The following is a 21,570-nucleotide window of genomic DNA, read 5'->3' as shown; positions in this document are numbered from 1 at the left end:
TGTCTTACAGCAGCGAGGACTTAGTTGGGAGCCCGGGCGAGTCCTGGCATGTGGCTGAGAGATCGCATGGGAAACGGAGGATCATCTTGAGAGGAGACTCTTGTAAGGTCCCCAAGGGCCAGTTGAGGTATCATCAGCATCAGTTTCTCCCGCAACCAACGTTTCTCTGATTCACACACTTTGGGCTTCAGCCAACGTCAGGCACCCTTGGGAATTAGGAGCCGGCATCTCAGGTCTGCAGCCATGGTTTCTCCGGAGAAAAACCCGAGGGGGTCTAGTTCAAAGCTGTTACAGGCCTTAGCCCTGAACTGCCGCCACCTCCCTGCTACAGTCAAGTCCTCGTTGCTTGGAAGGGACCATAACAGTAACCTGAACTCCTCAGAACATGTACCTGCATCCTCCTTGGAGAGTGCCCATCCTGTCGGCGAAGCCTGTCAGTTATCGTAAGTGGCCGCACTGTCCTTCCCGCAGCTCTGGACTACACATTCCTACATCCTCTCTTCTTAACACTCTTATTCCTATTGTGTAGAAGGAGATGCGTGGGTTTAAGACAAGACCTTCTGCAGCTGAGAAGGTTGATCCCAGCGGCTCTCAGAACTGTCTTCTTTCCTGAATTTCACAAAGAGCCCAGATCATAAAGCAGCCACCCCAACATGAGCTTCTTGGTTCTATATTCACTACCTTTCTCTCTCTCTCCTATGGACCCAAGTTCCCCTTCTAGCCCCGGTCCCTGCCTTTACTGCCGCAAACAGGCACATGGAGCTTTTTCTCTTTGGACTTTCTTGCCAATCAGACTGTTACCCAAAAATCGTATTAGATAACAGCCATGGGCATTAATGAGATTATAAATGACAATACCCGGTATTGATAAAGATGTCAGGAAATGCCCTCTCTCATGTCCTTTTGGGAAGAATTAAACCAGTACCTTTCTAGACGGCAATATTGCAATGTACATCAAACCCTGAAATACCATTTGTATAAAGCATGCAAACTTATTTGGCGTATGATATCTTTGAATGCACACACACAGAGACAGTGGCTGGCTCTGGGGAGGAACAATGGGAGGTTGGGAGACAGAAGTAGGAGATTTATATTCACTTTATATGGTTTTTTTGTTTTTTTTTTGTTTTGTTTTACCTTTTGAATTTTGTACTGTGGGTTTTACTTCCTAGTGTTTATTTTTAAGTATGGATAAATATAAGTAAATATATCCCTTGATTAATAATACCTCTTCTAGAAATTTTTCCTAATGAGATAATGGAATAGATATTCATGCTCATTTTTACTGAAGCTCTGGTTATGATATTGAAAATTTGGAAACAATAAGAAATTGATTAAATAAAGTATAGTACAAACATACAGTGGAATAGAATACAGCCATTACAATTGATGAAGGAAGTCTCTGGACATGGAAAAATGTGCAGGACATATTATTCCTAGAGGAAATTGGTTTAGGGCACTGTACATACAATGGTTCTCTTTGTATAAAATTGTATGCATTTACGAGCAAGTAGGGTTGCCCAGAATAATGTTAATCAAAATGTTAAAAGTGGTTATCACCAGTCTGTGGAATGTTGACATTTTCTTGTATAATAATATTATACTGTTTTTCAAGGAGAAAAAATGTAAAGCTAATGGCTTTACAAAGTCCCAGGGGAACTCTAGTGTGTGCTTTACTCTCCAAGGTGAGTTAAAGCACAGCCATTTCTCCAAAACCTTGTCTTACCTTTCCTAAGAGATCTGATCCAAAGTGGATTTCTTTCACAGTTAAAGGAAAGAAGTGAAGGAGGGAGAGGGGGCAGGAAGAGGAGAGAGAGTGGGAATTAACAAAAGGGAAAAAAACAGGTTTATTTTGCTTTGATATCTTTTTCAAATAACTGCAGTTATCAAGATATAAAAGTTCTCTCTCAGAAGCGAAGGGCAACAGGTACTCCCCTACCCCCATCCTTAGTTGAATTTATTTCATGAATGAGGATGCAGGATGCCACCGAGGCCCCGACGGTCCACCCCTGTCTCTGGACCAACCCTCTCCCAGGTGCATATTGAGATGTGAGCGCCGGGCACAGGTTCCTCGAAGCATGTTGCCCTGACTCCCTTATCGGTGGGAAAAAGAGCCCTGGAGACCTGAGTCCAGAGATGAGCATCGTCGTTGTCAGATTTGCTGTGTGACCTTGGGCAGTTCCTTTCTGCTCTCCCAGCTGCTTTCAAACAATGCAAGCCAGTCGGCCTCAGCTCTGAGACTAGGACTGAACCTCCAGTGACCTCCTCAAGGTACCCTTTTGTCCCAGGAGGAGGGGGCACCTCTACCTGCTTCAACCAGCCCCTTACCTGCCTGCATCCTATTCACCCAGCTCTGCTTCTCTTTCAAGGGACCCTTTCTAACAGGTGAGCCCACTAAGGCCAAACCAAAGGTGGTGATGAAAATAATGTCTCATCATGTCTTACATCTGTGAAGAGCTTCATGATTCCAAAATTCATCATGTCATTATTTCCTCTGATTCTCACAGCATCCCTGGAAAGCAGGCTGGAGGCAGGGCAAGAATTATTATTATTACTTTTTTTGGGGGGGCAGAGGAGGAAACCATATCTAAGTAATTTATAGGGCTTCCCAAAGATCACACAGTAGGTTAACAGAACTGGAACTCAACATCCAGCACTCCTATCTCTGACCTCAGTGCTCTTGCACTCAGCTTTTCATTTGCGTTCTTTTTGAAGGTCTTATGACCCTGTTCCCACCATCCTGTTCCCCAACCCTATCCACCTCAGGGTTGGAGCTGCCTGGGCAAGAAGCTGCTGGCACAGGTCTGGATTGTGTTTTTTTTTTTTTTTTTTTTTTTTTATTCCCAAGCATAATCTTTTTATTCATCTATACTGAGCCCCACTGACATCCAACAAAGAAAAGAAAAAAATATAGCTAATACATAATACTTACTATAGTGTATTCGTAGTATATGTTTATTATTTGTGTTTATTATACACGAATTTATCTTAGACTCTGACATCTCCTCTTAAGTTCAAGTCAGTACTGTTTTAAGCACAATATCAGTTCCTGTGGGTATGGGGCCAAACTTCATTTCTCCCAGGCCACTCTAACCTTTCTGTGAAAGAATCAAGCACCTCAAGTCACTTTATATAGTTTTTAAAACATTAATTAACAAGAAGGAGGAGGAGGAGGACAAGGGAGGGGTAGAGAGAGAAGCTACCATGCTGCATAATTTACTGTGACATAATTTACTATGTGCCTGGCACTGTGCCTAACACTACTGATGTAGAAATCCTTGAATGTATTTGTCTGGATTGTGTTTTGAGCCCTAGTCCCTAGCACCCTGCCAGGCTCATTGTAAGCACTCTGAATACACAGTAGCAATTGTCATTAAATTTTATCCAGTGCATAGCACAGAATAAGTTCACGATGAATCTCGGCTGAATAAATGAATGAAAAAACAAACTAGAATCAGTAAATCCTCCATATGGGGGAAAAGATTTTATTACTTTTTTCCTGAGTTAATTAGTAAATGATCTGATACAAATAAATACTCTGTAAATTGAGGCAATTGTAATTAATTTCTCTATTATCTAGCTAAATGCCAGGCAGGTAGTAGGTCTCAATAAATATTTGTTGAGTAAATGAATCATGAAAGAATCATTGGGTGAATTAACAAATAAACTGGCAACAGGGAGTTATCCAGAATAGTAGATGATGGTTAAGTTCATGTGTCAACTTGACCAGGTTATGGTGTCCTATTGCTTGGTGAAGCAAGCAATGGCCTGATTGTTACTGCAAGGGTAACTAATCATTAATTAGTTGATTGTATCTGCAGCTTTGTAATTGGGTCATGGGTAGAGGCTAGAAGAATTGTGAGGCACTTGACAGAAAATCCTGGATTGCTTTGAAGAGACCGTTGGTGGAAATATGGACGTTAAGTGTACTTTTGATGGGGCTTAGATGGAAATGATGAATGTGTTATTGGAAACTGGAAGAAAGGCTATCCTGGTTTTAAAGTGGCAGAGAACTTAGAACTTAGTAAAATTGTGTTCTGATGTCAGATTGAAAGTGGAACTTCTAAGCAATAAACTTGGATATTTAGCTGAGGACATTTCCAAGTTAAGCGTGGAAGAGGCAGCCTGGCTTCTCCTTACAGCTTATAGTAAAATGTGAGAGGAAAGGGATAAACTGAAAATAAAACTCTTAAGCACAAAGAAGCCATCAATTGATGATTCTGAAAATTCTCAGCCTATCTATATAGTGGCCAGAAGCAGCTCCATCAGGGACCTACCTGAGCTTCCAGGGCGTGACTCCCAGAGAACAGGATTCCATGTAACGGGTTAACTAAACAACTCTTTGCTAAAGAAGGTTTGGCTGAACATGGATCCAGTCGGCCATTTCTGTGGAAGTCAGGATTGGAAATGCAGCTATCCGGGAAGGATCTGTGGAAAGTTATATTGTCTGATGGTTCAGAACCCCTGGAATTGCATGCAAAGCCAACGAGGTTTTGAAGGGGGGACCCTGTGGGTCTTTGGGGTCCTTGCCCGGTGTAGCAAAATTGACATGTCACACAGTTTGGTCTCAAAGGAAAGGGATTTAATAGCCAGTGTAGACAGGGACCTCACGTTCTAAGACCTGCCTCCCCGAAGGAGTGCAGGAACCAGGTTTCCATGCATTATTTGGATCAAAGAAAATTGGGGAGGAACAAAGGAAAATCAGGGAGGTGACATTTACGGATTCATTGGGAAATGAGGAAAGTTAGAGTGTAATCAAGTTTTTGGTTTTTTTTTGTTTGTTTGTTTGTTTGTTTTTTTGGTGGGGGGCAATCTGGTTTCCTTTTTGGTTTGCTAAAATGTAACCAAGATGCATAGGTAAACATTTTGTCAGGGAACCATTGATGGAGGCCTGTTTACAGTTCAAGTTGACCAATCCTGCCTTTGTCAGAAAAGGTCTGTGCAGCTGGGAGAGGTTAAAGAGAATAGTATAGTTTTATTACCTCCCTTGGGGATGAGGGAACTTAACTACGAGGGCTTTTACAAAGATTAACACAGTGTTGCTGTCATCAAAGTTGGGAACTCTGATACTTTGGTTGCAGGGGCTCTTTCAGTTTTGCAAAATTTGAACAGAAACACTGCTTGAAAGGGACAGAGAAGGGACAAATAGAAGGAAGAATGACTTCAATAGTAAAGCCAAAGTCTGGACCGAAGAGATCTCCTCAGGCCAAAAAAGCAGGCCCACCCATGTGTATGAAAAAGGCAGGTTGGCCCATGCACTGGGAGGGGGCAGGCCTTGCACCCTATTGTTCTGGGAGAGTGCCGCCATGCCAATGCTCAGAGAGTGTGGGGCCTACTCCCCGGTGGTTGGGGAGAGCTTGGGCACTTTGCAAACTCTTGGAAGGGGTGGGGCTGCCACTCCATCAGGCCTGGAAGACAAAGAATCAAGTCACAGATGGCTCTCAGACCTAGATCTAATGGAGTTTGTCCTGCTGAGTTTTGAACTTGTTTGGGACCGGTGACCCCTGTTTTCCTTCTAATTTCTCCCTTCTGCAATGGGAATGCTTATCTTATGACCCAACCACCAATATATAGTGGAAGCAGATAATTTGTTTTCTAGATTGCCCACATCCATCAGACAGAGGACAGACCAAACCCATAACTGATTTTGATGAGACTTTGTACTTAGCATTGTTCTAAAATGACTTAAAGGCTTTGTGATGTTGTGATGGAATTGATGTATTTTGCATGCAGGAAGAACACATTTTTTGGGGGTCCAGAAGGTGGAATGCTGGGGATTGAATCACGTCCCCCACAAAATGTATATTTAGGTCCCAAACCCTGGTACGATGGGTGTGAGAACCCCTTTGTAAATAGGACCTTTGAAGATGTTACTAGATAAGGTGTATCCAAACTGAAATGAGGTGGGTGTTAACCCAACATGGCTGAAGTCCTAAGAAGCAAAGGAAATTGGATACAGGAGAAACCACAGGGAGCCACCAGAAGCTGGAAGTCAATGGAAACTAGAAGAGAAAGGAGAAGATGCCGCCATGTGCATTGTCATGTGATGGAAAACCCAGAAACCCCAAAGACTGCTGGCCAGCCAGATCATACTGCCCCTGGGAGGAAGCAAGCCTTCTAGCCTCTGAAACTGTGAGCCAATAAAATCCTGTTGGTAAGCTGACCCATTGTATGGTATTTGTTTTAGCAGCTAGGAAACTAATACAGGTAGCAATTTGTATTAACTTTTCATCAGAGTCCAGTGTGTGTTAAATAAATATTTGTAGAGTCACCAGATCTAATACCAGGCCTGGATCAGATGTTCCAGGACAGATCCCTGAAACTGAGAGTTGCAACCACGTCCACTTCATCTGGTTTGTTTTCCTCTTTCCAACAAGGGGCACTGAGATGCTGGAAGGGAGCTGAACTTAGGGCCATCCTACCCTTCCCTTCCCACTAACAAACCCCTCCTTATCCCCCTTACCTCCCTTCTCTCCTCCACCCAGGATGATGCAAACCTTGATCCACTTGCTGAAATGCAACATTGGCACAGGGCTCCTGGGGCTTCCTCTGGCCATGAAAAATGCAGGCCTACTGGTAAGAGGGATGGGGGGGTGGGCAGTGTGTATGACACAAGATGACTAGCTTTAGCCCTTGGAGGGGGGCAGGCAGGGTGATGGGTCCCTAAGGCCTTTGCACTGTTTATCAATGGGCAATTTGGGGCCACCTTCTGCAATAGGAAATGTGCCTAATGGGATCAATACACTGAGCAAAAATCCAAGGCCCTGAGATTAGGCACCCCTTGGCTGGGAAAGAAAAGAAGATAGCACACCTCTGGCTCAAAATGGATGACCCCTGGAGGGGTACAGGCCATTATTATTAAAGAACCACCTATGGATTATATTCAGCTAATTTCCCTTATTTTCATTAGCTGCATGGTCCCTGCAGGCATTTGAATGTGCAACTTCTGTTGCAAACCTTTGAATCCACTGTGAGAAGGTGGCTGGGACTGAAAGAATAAAGATCCTTTCACATTCCCACACTTCCCTCTCTCTCATTTATGCTGTTCTCTTCTCCTGAAATGCCTTTGCCTCATTTCTGTCTTCTGGAATTTTGCCTCCTCTACAAAACTTTGCTGTTCTTTTTTGGAATTAACACCACCGCCACCTTAAGTCTTTCTAGAACTTGTTATCTACCTCACCTGGAATTCTTAAAGCACTTACTAAGATGAGACATTATCATTTTTTAGCATATCTTCCTACCTTACTTAATTGAAAGCTCTGAGGGCAGGTGCTTTCTAATTTCTATTTACATCTCCCCAGGGTGCCTGCTAGAAAACCTGGCACATGGCAATTAATGTCTATTGAATTTAACTGATACCAAATAGATGATTTCCATTTGGTTGCAGCAAAGTGTTCCTTCTCCCCAGGCCTGGTGAGTTGCCCCCATGTCTAAAGGAAGCATGCTGAGACTCTTAGTTCCTCTGATATGACTTCTAATCTACAGAGGTTCCCATCCAGAGATGGAACTTTCTCCTTCGGAGTCTTCTGGATTCTAGGACTTCTGTTAAAGAGTATTATGGCCACGTGGCCTTCAGCCAAGAAGCTGTCTTTGCTCATGTAGTATATACCTTTTTTAGACAGATCTTTTTTCCTTTGACTTTTGCTTCTCAATAATTATTGAGCACCTACTATGTTCATTCTTAGGCCCTGAGAATACAGAAATAAACAAGAGAGGAAAAAAAAAACCTCCCCCACGTGGAGGCTACATTCTAGTGGAGTCTTTGTGGTGGTGCTTGCGACTCTCATTTGCTTCTTTGCAATAAGATAACATTATCTCAGGTCACAGCTATAAAGCAAGTATCCAGAACAAAGAAGGGCATCTGCTCTATGCCCTTCTGATTACATCTGGACTATTGTGAGTAACTATGGGTGCCACTCTTTAAAGAGATATTGACAAACTAGACATAACTAGAGCAGTGATTCTCAACTGGGGTTGACTTTGCACACACACACATACCAGCACCCCGAAGACATGTACAGTGTCTAGAGACATTTTTGGTTATCACAACTAGGGGAGAGGAGTGCTACTGGCGTCTGGTGGATAGAGGCCAGAGAGGTTGCTAAGTACCCTACAATGCACAGAACAGACCCCACAGCAAAGACTTTTCCAGCTTAAAATGCTAACAGTGCCCTGCTGAGAACTCCTGTACTAGAGAAGGAGTACCGAGTCATACCAGGAAGCTTGGAAGGTCTTCAAGTATCTTGAAGGAGGTGAGGGCTAGGGTTTGGGAAAGGAATTAGACTTACCATGAGCAACCCTAGAAGGCAGAACTCGGGGCAGAGGAGAAAAGGCATAGGCTGTCTGGGAGGTAGTGAGCTCTCTGTCACTGGCAGTATACTAGCAAAGGTTGGGCAGTCACTTTGCAGCGATGCTAAGAAGTGCATTCAAGTCAGAACATCCCAGTGGCAACTTGATTATGAGAGGGCCCCCAGTACCCAGGCTGCAGGGGCAGGGGATGGGAGCGGTCAGTTTGTGACTCAACATCCCCCTCACTCCCCTCCAGGTGGGCCCTCTCAGCCTGCTGGCCATCGGGATTCTCACTGTGCACTGCATGGTCATCCTGCTGAACTGTGGTGATCACCTCAGCCAGAGGTGAGTGCTGCTTTTCTCTCACCCCGGCCCCAGGCGCCATCGGAGGGTGTGTTGAATTTCCTTTGACGCTGACCCAACTAACTCTCCAGGCCACGCTCCCTGCTGTTCTGTAGTCTATCCAGGGACAGCAGAGGGGATGAGAAAGAATCCCAACTGGACATTTTTACATTCTAGCTGAACCCTGATGCTAGCTAGCTGGATGGCCGTGTCAAGTTCCTGCTCCCTCTGAGCCTAGACTTCTTCACCCGGAATAATCAAAAGCGATAAAAGATGCAAAAAAGTGCTCTGAAAACTACCATGCATGTGCGAGATACTTAGACATGTCCTCCTTTTCCTCTTATCCTCCCACCCTCACTCCCCATCTCTCCCCCACACACCTTGTAAGGGTAATTTAATCCAGGCAAACCCCTTTTAGAACATTAAGTGAAAGAAAAAAAGCACAGTTACAAATGAAATGAATAGTTCATGTGTGCAATACCCAATTTATATGTATTTGAAACTTAAATGCAAAATATTTTCAGAAAGAAAACAAAATGCCAGAAAAACAATGTTTAAAAAATGCTGACGGTTTCATCTTTATAAACTAGCACCCCACAAGTACTCTGAGAGGGGCACTTACTTAACCTGGGCCAACTTGGCAGATGACTGCCTTTTGTTTCTGGATCTGCAGCACTCAGGAGGCATCCAAAAAGGTCTTTGTAAAACTGCAGCAAGGCCTCGCAAATCAAAGAAGAGATATTATATGAAACTCCTTGTAAATTCAAATTATCATAGCTCAGATAGGTGTATCTGGAGTATGTCAGTCACATGTAACTCAATGGAGCACTTTCCAGCTCACAAAATACTTTTAAGAGCATTTATGCATTGGGTAGTTAGTTAGATTTATTGTACAATTACACCATGCCAGGAACCAGGCCAAGAGCTTTGCAAGCCTTCTTCTATTTACTTCTTACAGTAAACCTCTATCGTGGACACTATTATTATTCCCATTTCACAGATGAGTAAAATGAGGTTTAGAGGAGTTAAATGCCTTGCACAGAGTCACACAGCTAGGAAGTAGCAGAGCCAGTATTCAAAGACCTGCCTGATTTTACTGTAAACCATTTTGAAACCTTCCCTTCCCTAACGCCTGCTGGGATCATTATGTCACCTCGTGGGCTTCTGACATCTGTGCCACTCATACTGGCCTTTCCCTGATTTTTCTGATGACTTGTTATTCATTTTAAACTTATACATAGTTTACCAGCTAATGGCCTAATGGTTGTTTATTACCTTCAGATATATTTGGGGGGAACTGCACAGTGTTTTGTTTTGTTTTAGCCAGTGTTTAAAAACCTAGAGATTTTAAATATATATTTAAAAAATCTCTGCTTTCTCCTTACCAGACAGACAATCTGACACCTAAAGCAGAGTCTCCACCAACCCCTTTTCGAATGGGGCATGTACTCTATGGTTTGCCATTTTCTCCCCAACCCCCTATTCTGTCTTGTACCCAGCTCCTGTCACCATATTACTGATACCAGTCTGTTCCCCCCCAGCTTTTGAATTTATTGAATTTATGAGTAAAGCATTTGCTAATCCTACGCAATGTGACCTCATTTATTATATTCCAAACGGTCAAGCACAGTGAGTAATCCTAAAAATAGAAGGACTGTGCTGTGTTCCCTGTGCATTTCCATACACATTATCTCACTGGCTCCTTTCCCCAAATCTAGGCTGTGTATGAAAAAAAAAAAAAAAACCACGAAAAATGGAGGCTCAGAGACTTGTTCAAGGCTTCCCAGCCAGCTGTTCGGAGGGACATGTTGGGATTTAAACCCTGATTTCCTGACATGTCTGGAGCGTTTCCCCTCTCCCATCCGCTCTGCTCCTTGGTTGTATAATTCACAATGGAGTCTGGGATTTCGGCACCTTGAAGCTTCTTCCTTTTGCTCCTGACAGAAACAGTCCTGCGGCAGGGCTTTCCCCACCCCAGGGAAGAGGGAGGAGGGCGGAGGGACTGACCACAACTTGGGCGACACCCTGCAGGGGTGCTGGGCAGGAGCCTAAGCAGCGTCTCTGCTTGGGATGTGGTCCAGCACAGCAGCTCAAATGCTCCGGCACCCTCAGCAGTGGGAAGGAGGGAATGCAAATCCAGAAAAGACAGAATTGCTGGCTTGTCCATACCCACACCCCTCTCACTGTGTACCTTCCTCCCTCCCTGACCGGGTGTGCCCACCTCACTGCTCTCATGTCCCCTCTTTCCTGTTTGCAGAACGAAATGAATACACAGCTATGGTTCACTTAAAAAGCTAATCCAATAATATCCACTTAAATTGTAGTGTTTATAGAGACAACTGCAAATAAAGAAAAAAAAGCAGACTCCTGAAAATTTAAAAAGTATATGGCTATCAAATATCTCAATAATGCCATTGCTAGAAAATTGTCAGAATGCTCCATGTTAGCACACACATATACAGTAATTATACACCTTTGGTAGGTTACACATGGCTTGTCTTTCCCCCCTAGACTGCAAAAGACTTTCGTGAACTATGGAGAAGCCATGATGTACGGCCTCGAAAGCTGCCCTAACAGCTGGCTGAGGACCCACTCGGTGTGGGGAAGGTAGTTGCTATAGATGTAGTAGTGATAGAGGCAGTAGTAGCAAAATTCTTCACCTGTTATCCTTTATCATAGTTATGCAAGCTCTAAATGAATATTTTCTTATTGTAAACATCCAAACAATATAGGTAATTTCCCCTGATAGCCACACACCCTTCCCTGTCCTCTCCCTAGAGGCAATCACTGGTATCTATTCAGTAAATATCCCTCTAGACACTTTTTTCTCTGCATGCGCATGAATATATGTGCGTGAATGGAAATATATACTTGTTTTGTATTATCTTTTTTATGAGTTAGAATATTGTTTGGCAATTGCTTTTTCATTTAGAATATGCCTCCAGTTTCTTTCCATGTTGGGACATATAGATCTACCACATTTTTTTTTTCACTGATAGATGTGCTTTATTTCAACGTCTGCATAAATATGAGGTAATGTGGAACAATAACAGTTTTCTCTAAAGGGTTAAAATTTGTTTATTCAACAATAGAACTTGGTCCTGCCCTTCAGTTTGTCTCTGAATTCAGATGACCAACACATGATTATTAGTAGTTCCCTATCACTAATTGCTTTTACCATGCACAAAATCTAGAATCTTTGGGTGGCACTTCTCATCTCTCTAGAAATCTTTTAAACTGCTTCCAGTTGCAATAAGGCAAGGTTTTTATCTGCTCATATGCACTCCATTGGAGGCATAAACATTTTTTAATTCTCTTGTTTAAATTTGCAAACATGTAATATACAAACATAGACTTAATGTTAACACACAAAAAAGAGGTGTAATCTCTGTATGCTGTAATAACCTGGGTTTTAAGTTTTTTCATTAAATACTATTTCTATTATCTCTTGACAATGAGTTATAAAAATTCTAAAGTATAAATTATCACAAATCTCAATTCACAAATAAGAATAAAATGTTAAATTCTACAGATGAGAATTTCTAAATAACATTGATGGGCATTTACTCAAAGGAATCAAACCTTAAATATTTTCTATTTCAACCCCAATTAAATTTTTGAAAAACTATCAATTTGTTGACAAGTACAGTCAACTCAGTAATCTGGTGGATGGAGATTTGCATGCTAGGGGTGCAAGGCCCTTCCATGCAACTAATTGCAGTGGTCGTCTTTTAATTTTTTGCCCTATGTGTTAAGTAAAATTAATTATATACATGGTAAAAATTGTAAGCAGTACAGAAAGGTCTAAAACAACAAGTAATTTAGTAATTGTCCTTTTCTCCATTAACCGGCAAATTTGATGTCTTCAAAATTATTAAAAGAGTCATACAAGTAATTTGCCAAATGAAAACAACCTTGGAGTCTCTGTATCTGAAAATAATTTTGAGATGTTTGGAATTGTGTTGATTGTTTCATATATTACCTCTGTTGCAGAGGAAAGCCATGAAATCTTCAATCTTCTTCTTAAAAAAAAAAGAAAAAAGAAAAAAAGAGCAAAGCAACATGGCAACATGCACATACTGCCTAGAGACAGCTAACTCAAGTCGCACTCAGCTCCATGGATATGGTCATGGATATTACCATCCTTGAAATTTTCTAACACATTTACTAAAAAGGCATTTTCACAAGTAAGAACAACTTCTCTTAATAAAAATGAGATCATCTTGTCCTTATAATATGGAGAAGCTTAACTCCATCAGGGATTCAGGTCATCTGGTCATTACTTCATAGAAAAATATTTTTAACATTGTTCAAAAAGGCCTTAGCCATTGGGTCCCAAGCATAATGTTAAAAACAGGTCCAACCTTTTCTAAAGAGCAAAGGGAAGGCAAGACAACAGAGACTAGGGAGGGAGAAGGGAAATTCCTTCGGAGAAACTCCAGCTCCAGCGATGAGAAGTTATGTTTTTTCTCCAAAACGCACTTGCTCCCTGGGCGAGCAGGCAAGGCTTACAGAGACACCTGCAGGAGCTCAGCCAGGTCCCTCTCGAGCGGCTCGGGTCCTCCGGGCCAGTGGCACGACCTTGGGGGAAGGCAGGCGTCCTCAAAGAGATGACCCAGAAACGTCCCTGCTGCCTCTCACGGGGCTAACCGAGCCTGTGCCTGCCAACTCAAGTCCACACCGCGAGAGAATTTAGCACATCTTTCTCTTGGCGGGAGGCTGAAGGGCAGCTTCCTTACCAGCAGATCCCTGATCTCTTGAAGTTTACGGATCTCCAGAATCCGATGTCTCCACAGACCACGTAGACGGAAGGAAGCGCCAGAGGAGTCGCTCCGCCGCGGGGTGCCGGGGGGCGCGCTCGCCGGACGCCCTCGGGGGTTTCGGGCTTGCGGCTACGGTGGCGCGGGCCCATAGCGGGGCGCGGAGGGGTCCCGGAGCCCGCCCCCGCACCAGCGTGGGGGGCCCCCGCTCGCTCTATGACTTCGGGGGGCGAAAGGGGTCTTCCGAGGGAGGCCCCTGGGGGAGGCCTGGAGAGCGCTCCGGAGAACCTGGCGCTCAGGGGAAGTCGGCGCCGAGCCCCTGTTCCAGCCGGCCGCCTAAGCTCTTGGGGTTCCCCAGTGTTGCTGTATCCATAGCTTTATTTAATCATTCCCCTGTTGGTGAACGCTTGGGTTGTTCCCTTGCTTGATGAAAGGACTCTAGATGTACAAAATGCTCTCTATGCCTTAGCCCCTTTGATCATCTCAACAACCTTGTTGAGAGGTAAGCAGGACCATAAAGATAAAATAACGTGCCCAAGGACAGAGACATAGATAGGAGGGCAGCATAAATTTGACCAAGAGCCTAAAGCTGCAGCCTTTCCCAGCAGAGCCACTCAGGAGGTAACGGGTCCACATTGTGACCAACATCCCTTCTGCAGCCCCTCTCTTGGGAGTCTCAGTGGGTCTTCAGTCTCCTGACCAGAAGTCACACTGATAATCGGACAGGTGAGGTCATGGGACAGTAATCATGGAAGCCTTGCCATTATCCATCCTTTCTCATCAAGGTTCGATGACACCCTGAATAAATATTTAGGAGGTTATTGGCAGAGCAAGGACTGGAGCCCAGAGCCTCCAGCTCCCCATCCATTACACTGTATCATTTGTCTGCAGGGCCAGTGACTGAGAAAGGGTCAGAAGCATTTGGGAAAAGACTTTATTCGAATCAGTAATTTGTCATTTTAGTGAGCTAAGAGATACCCACCGAGCTTGAGTAAAAACTCCGTATACCATCTAGGCAATAATCATCAACGGATGCTCAAGCCATTAGGTGGGAGATTCTAACGGAGGAATCGCACTGCCACCACTGAGCCCCTTACTGGTCTTTGCATGTCCATCCCATGTTTAGACAGGGAACACCAGACGTGGTGTGTCTCATAATGGGATACAATAGCGAGTAGAGAGCACCACCTCTGAAATATTCCTTCCAGGAAAAAAAAAAAAGAACCTGAATCTAATAAAGTCATTAGAATTGATATCAGTTTACAGGAAACACAGGTGATAGGGTGACAAGGTAAATGACATCAAAAGGAAATCATCAACCAAATCTAGAAAGTGGGACACTACAGGACCAAATAATCTGGTCTCCTCAACAACAACAAAGCAAGGGAAAAAAATGGAAACAGAAATACAATATTTTAAAAGAAACTTAAGAGACTTAATAACAAAAGGCAATGTACAGACTTATTTGGATTCTAATTTGAAACCAACTATAAAATAGACGTTTGGAGACAATTAGAGAAGTCTGAATAAGGACTGGGTATTTGATGATATAAAGGGTATGTCACCAGGATGAATCTGACCCTGAAGGTTGCTCATAGAAACTTCTAACTTCTGTCTTTCCTTGAGTTGTGCTTATTTTCAGAAAAATGTAACTGCAAACACCTGCAAAGAAGCTGAGTTGCTAAAACCTCCAGCTCCTGCCACCATTGCCCCCTTGCCCTGCGGTGAACCACAAAGTCCCCAGCCAATGAAAAAGCAAGAACCTATCTCAGGGCTAACCTCAAGTTACCGCCTTGCTGCAGCTGGGAAAGTCCCCTTCCGGGAGCGTGTGCACACTAAACCCCCAATCCTGATCCTACTTTATTTTTGTTCATTATAATGGTAAACTCTGCACCTCTGGGTGGGATTTAGTTGCCATTTTCTGAACATGCTTTGTATGTAGAAGCATGTTCTAGTGTGACCAAAGACTGCACATGCTCAAAATCAATTCTTCAAAAAACTCCTTGAATTCTTTAGAAGTCTCCTTGCCCACTTGCCCCAACCACCTGCATGCGTATTCCCCAATCACCTATAAAAGAATCCCACTCACCTCCCTTCTGGGAGAAGGTGACTTTTGGGCATGGGTCCACCCTTCTCCATTCTTTGGCCAAAGAATAAAGCGCTGCTCTGCTTTACCAAACCTGGTTTCATTCTATTGGTGGGAGCGACAGCGGACAGGAGACTCGTTTTAGAGGTTCTGGCCCATAGAGGGTCAGTAACAGGTATAAAGGGATTATTGTTCATTTGTTAGGGATGATGATGGCATGATGGGTATATATTTTTTAAAAGTGTTTATCCATCAGAGCTGCATCCTGTATTATTTATATGAAAAATAACTCAATGTCTCTGGTTTGCTATAAAATACTCCAACAGATTAAGTGTATCTGTTGTGGGGGTGAAGGGATGGATGAAAGAGGATTGGCATAAAGTTAATAATTGTTGAGGCTGGGGTGGGTATAGGAGGATTCATTAAATTATTCTCTTTGTTTTTGTGTATGCTTGAAAATCTCCATAATAAAGAGTGAAAAACAAGCCTCAATCCAAAGTCTCCTGTGACACCAAGATTCTGAATCAATTAGCCTGATAGGAGACCTACATGATTGTGATGCGATTGGCGCCAAAGCCCCATTGTGAAAAACACTGAGCTGAACATTAGGATCTACTTAGAGGAACATCTTTTGGTTTCCTTAAAAAATAAATGTGCCTCCAAACTTGAGCCACTTTAAGAATCCAATAGAATAATGACAACAATGAATTATAATATACTGAATAGAAAAATAAAGATACCAAAGAGCAAGAGAGAGAAAGGAAGAATATCTCTTTTTTAAATGCCAGGTAATAAATTTAGAAGAAAGAAGAGACAAAATTAGAGAAGTCCACCTTGCAAACACCGGTGAAATAATTGATTCAGGCAAGTATCATCAATGACTGTTAAAACCAATGATTTGGAGAATGGGATGTTCATGCAATCTTAAAAGTTTACCCCACAGATTGCAGAGGGGAAAATGTACCTTTACAATGGAGAGACCTAGCAGTCAGCTCGGTAGTGGGACAATAGGGCATCAAGTACCACTTAACAAGATGAAATAGAAGAACAAAATATCATCCATGTAGTATTACCTCTAATTTTGAGGAAACAATCAGATAATCCCAGAATGTGGTACATTCTGCAATTGTCCCAGGATTCTTAAAGAAAAAAAAAGTCAATGTCATGAAAAGCAAAGAACTTGGATGTATATGGGGTGGTTCTGTATGAAAGATGAATCAAGAGAGACAACCAAATGCAGTGCAGAAAACCTGCTTAGCCCCTGTTGGGGATTGAATCATGTTGCCCTCAAAAGGCATGTTCAGGTCACAACCCTTGGTTCTGTGGGTACGGACCCATGGTAATTAGAACCTTTGAAAATGTCACTTCAGTTAACATGTGGTCCAACTGAATCAGGTTGAGCTTTAATCTGGAATCCTGGAGTCCTTTATAAGCAGAATGAAATCTAGACACAGAGAAAAAAAAAAAAAAAAAGCCACAAGGAGCAGCAAGAAGCTAGAAGTCAATGGCACCCAGAAGACAGAGGAAAAGACCCTTCATGTGCATGACCATGTGACAGAAAAGCCAAGGATGAAGGATCACCAGAGCCAGCCCTGGAATGCCGCAGTCTTCAGGAAGAAAACATCACCTCAATTTTAGACGACTACTACTCTCAAAACCATGAGCCAATAAAGTCCTGCTGTTCAAGCCAACCTATCATATGGTACTTGTTTTAGCAGCCAAGAAACTAAAACAGATCCTGAATCAAAACCAAATAAAAGGGCCACGAAAAGATATTTTGGAGAAATTTGGGGTGTTTTGAACATGGACTATCTATTCAAGGATATTAAAGTTAATTTTCTGGCCTTAAGATAGACCTGTTGAAGTATTTCAGATTGATGTGTAATGATCTGCAATTTGACTTTCAAAAGGTTCTGAAAAAAAAAAAATGTGTCTGTGGGGAGGCAGGAAGAGAGAATGCAATAACTGCCACCAAAATTGAGGATTGGTATGAGTCAAAAGGTGCATGGATGCTAATTGTACTTTATTTTCAATTTTTTCTGTGGGCTTGAAATTCTCAAAATAAAAAAGTTGGGGATAAGTAAAACCGATAGATATAATTGTTTCAAAAAATAAAAATAAATGCTCGCTAAAAAAATTTAATGTTTGTTTTCTCCCTCTGCTTCTTTTTCTTCCCAGGTATACGGTCAGCTTCTTATTGATAATCACCCAGCTGGGCTTCTGCAGTGTTTATTTTATGTTTATGGCAGACAATTTACAACAGGTAACAGGACAGTTCTGGGCAGTGGGAATGAAGTAGGCCTGCTGCTTAGGGCTCATTAGCAAAAGTACAGTGTTCTAATCATGGAGAAGAGGGCTCCATTCCACTCCCTGATCAGACCACACTTGGGAGTTCTCTCCATCCTGGGAATCATCAAGAAGGTAAAGCAACTTCTGAGGCATATAACCAGGATGGAAAGAGAGGCTCGTAACCTTATCTGATCAGAAATTGTCAAAATAATTGAGTAGTTTTAGCCTGAAGAGCATTGGTGAGATTTACCTGAGGTATCTCAGGGCTTTCACGTAGAAGTTGCCTAACTAAATTTTAGGCAAACAAGCTGCTGCCTTCCCTTCATTGCAGGCCTAGCAGCCATTACAGATCAAGCATGGTGGTCCTTCTTGGCTTCATGGCATTATTTTTGTGCACCCAAACAGGGAGCACCATAACAAGTATGGTGGATGGAGCACCCAAGCAGACCAATTTTGTTCAGTATTCAGAGCTGTCTAAATTGAAGAGGCTGTTCCTGTGTTGTAATGAACTCTCCTTCTCTGGACACATAAAAGAAAACAACCATTTGGTGGGGAAGAAGAGGCTGGGCTAGGTCACAAAAGATCCCTTCAGCCTTGAGATTTTATGATTCTAAGGGTTTCAGGTTGTCACAATCACTGGCACTGCAGTTAGGGTTGCCAGACTTGATAAAATTACAGGACGCCCAGTTAAATTTGAATTTCAGGTCAACAACAAATAATTTTTACTCTAAGTATATCCCATGCAATATTTGGGACATACTTATTCTAAGAAATTATTTGTTTATATGTGAAATTCAAATTTAACTGAGCATCCATGTTTTATCTGACAACCCTAACTACACTTGCCTTCATCATGCTCCCCACCAGATTGTGGAAGAAGCCCATGTGACCTCCAACACCTGCCACCCCAGGAAGATCATGGTGCTGACCCCCATCCTGGACATCCGCTTGTACATGCTTACAATCCTGCCCTTCCTGATCCTGCTGGTGTTCATCCAGAACTTCAAGGTGCTGTCCGTCTTCTCAACACTGGCCAACATCACCACCCTGGGGAGCATGATTCTGATCTTTGAGTATATAGTACAGGTCTGTGCCTGAAGCCACCACAGCAGGGGGGCAACGCCCAGGGCCGTGAGACTACTGGGGAGGCTATTACCATGAGGGCAGGTGGAGGCGAGGGAGATGACTGCTTTGAGCAGCCCCTGCCAAGATGACGTGTGAGCACTTCTGCCCCCCAAGCTGTAAAACTAATCATTGTCATCATCAGCATTATCATCACTGTCAACTTGGATACCAATGAGTCATTTGACAAAAAATTATTGATACCCCCTGTGACTTAGGAGTTGTGCAAGGAGCTGGGGATTCAGTAATAAATTAAAGCAGACAGGGTGCCTTCTCTCATAGAGGTTACATTTCAGTTGGCGAGATAAACACTGACTAAATAACCAACAAAAATTGCAACAGTGGTAAGTTGACAAGGAATACAGGTATAATAGAAGAATTTGATTTACTTGGTGCCAAGCTCTTTACATCTATTAACCTATTAAATCTTCACAATAATACTATTTGGTAAGTAGTCTTTTCCCCCAGTTTACAGTCAAGGAAACTGATACAGTATACAGAAAGTAATTGTCTCACTAATCCCAGTTTGTCTCTCAAGCCAATAATATACTATCACAGACCCTTAATTCCACCATTATAGTTTCATTTCTTTGCATATTTGGGGTTATATTAAGTTCCTATTTCTGCTGTAACAAATTACCACAAATTTAGTGGCTGATAACAATGTAAATTTATATCCTATAGTTCCAAATGTCTCCATGGACATAACTCAAACCAAGGTATTGGCAGGGCTGCGTTGCCTTCTGGAGGCTCTAGTAGAGAATCCATTTTCTTTCCTTTTCCGGCTTCCAGAGGCTGCCTTGGCTCGTGACCCCTTCCCAAGGCCTCCTTTCTATCTTCAAAGCCAGCAACTGCAGGCTGAGTCTTTCTCATGCTGACTTCTCTTTGGACCTCTCTTCCAATTCCCTCTTCCCTTTAAGGGCCCTTGTGATTGCACTAGGCCCACCTAGATAATCCAGGACCATCTCATTTTAAGATCAGCTGATTATCAACCTTAATTCCACCTACAAATTTAATTCCCCTTTGCCATGTTACATAACATATTTACAGGTTTGGGGATTGGGATGTGGACATTTTTGGGGGGCCTTTATTCTGTCTCCCATTCCCCCTAGATTCAGCTGCAACAGCTAGTGGACTGCACGGCCCTGAGAAAAGTGATGGGAAAGAGGTATTTGGGGCTGGGAAACAGGAGATCTGACCCCCATCCCAGGCTGTGCCACTGACTTTCAGAGTGGCCTTGGGAAATTCCCATCTCCTCCCTGGATCCCTCTTTACCCACAGGCAAACGTGAGAGCTGGCTGAGCTCCCCATATTTTATGGGTGCTCCTTACACTGATGGTCTCTATGGAGAGGTTAGGTATGACTCGGCTTTTAACCAGGCAATGATTTGAGATGACTTCTATGTTATGGCAAAGCTAAAGCTCTTTTCTGCTCCCTTTCAGGGAATCCCAGATCCCAGGAACCTGCCCTTGATGGCAGGCTGGAAGACATTCTTGCTGTTCTTTGGTACAGCCATCTTCACATTTGAAGGCGTTGGTATGGTAAGATTGACATGGGCTTTGAATGAATGGTCCCTGCTGTTCTTTAGGGCAGTGGCTTATTGTTCCAGACACTTAAATACTAATATTTATGAAAAGTGTAGAATATAATCTCCTGGTGGAAAGGAAAGTCAGAACTCATAGGGCAGCTCCTGCTCCATACACCACACTAAGCTCCAGGGCAGCATTTGTAAATGTAAATGCCTACAAAGACCAGGCCCATAATACAAGTGAGTAAAATGAGCCTATGTTATACGATAGGGAAGGGTGTGGACTGTGGCAAATTAGAGAACATATGCCCATCTCAGGGGAGCAGGTGCTACTCAGTTCCAGCCAATTATTGCCATGGAGGTTTGTCAGCACTGTTATTGACAACTCTCCTGATTTTCCAAAGAAGCCAGAATCTCAATTTTATGCACATTTTCCTGATTTTTAAATTTCACATTATTTAATAAGTGAAAACACTGTAAAGGTCAAACAAAATGCAGCCCACCAGTTTTTGACATGTGCAGTAGATCACTGAAAGATGATAGAATGACTAAAATTAAAAAGACTGATCATAGAAAGTGTTAACAAGGATATAGAGCCAGTAGAGCTTTCATACATTTCCTGTAGGCATGTAAAATGGTCCAACAACTTTGGAAAACAGTAACGGTAAAAGTTAAACATACACTTATCAACTATTCTATTGGTATTTACCCAGGAGCTATGAAAGCACATGCTCATACAAGGACTCGTAGATGAATGTTCATAGCAACTTTCTTTGTAATAGCTCAAAGCTGCAAACAACTAAAATATCCCTCAATAGGTGAACAGATAAACAACTTGTGATATGTCCATACAAAGGAATACTGGTCAACAACAAAAAGACCAAACTATTGATACAACCACATGGATGAGTCTCAAAATAATTATGCTGAGTGACAGAAGCCAGACCAAAAAAAAAAGAGTACAGACTGGATAAACCATATTAGAAGTTATAGAAAATGCAAACTAATGTAGAGTGTCAGAAAACACATCACATCAGTGGTTGCCAAGAGGTATGGATGGTGTGGGGGGTGGGGAGGGGTGCAAAGGAGGGATTTACAATGGGGCATGAGGCGACTTTGGCGAGTGATGATATTTTCACATCTTGAACATGGCA

General features: G+C 42.8%; 1 protein-coding gene across 1 annotated transcript in view; it reads left to right on the top strand.

The window, feature by feature from the left end:
• Nucleotides 1-6,485: 6,485 nt before the first annotated feature.
• The window catches only part of SLC36A3 (solute carrier family 36 member 3), a 29,543-nt gene continuing 14,458 nt past the window's right edge, over nt 6,486-21,570 (top strand). Inside the window, exons 1-6 of the mRNA XM_037801449.1 lie at nt 6,486-6,576; nt 8,546-8,634; nt 11,143-11,238; nt 17,656-17,740; nt 18,634-18,852; nt 20,331-20,429. Coding sequence (XP_037657377.1) covers nt 6,487-6,576; nt 8,546-8,634; nt 11,143-11,238; nt 17,656-17,740; nt 18,634-18,852; nt 20,331-20,429 — 678 coding nt within the window. The 5' untranslated portion in view covers nt 6,486. The remainder of the gene's footprint in view (nt 6,577-8,545; nt 8,635-11,142; nt 11,239-17,655; nt 17,741-18,633; nt 18,853-20,330; nt 20,430-21,570) is intronic.

The sequence above is a fragment of the Choloepus didactylus genome, chromosome 13 (assembly GCF_015220235.1).
Source record: "Choloepus didactylus isolate mChoDid1 chromosome 13, mChoDid1.pri, whole genome shotgun sequence".
In the NCBI taxonomy this organism is placed as follows: domain Eukaryota; kingdom Metazoa; phylum Chordata; class Mammalia; order Pilosa; family Megalonychidae; genus Choloepus; species Choloepus didactylus.
This window is presented reverse-complemented; position numbering and strand designations above follow the sequence as displayed.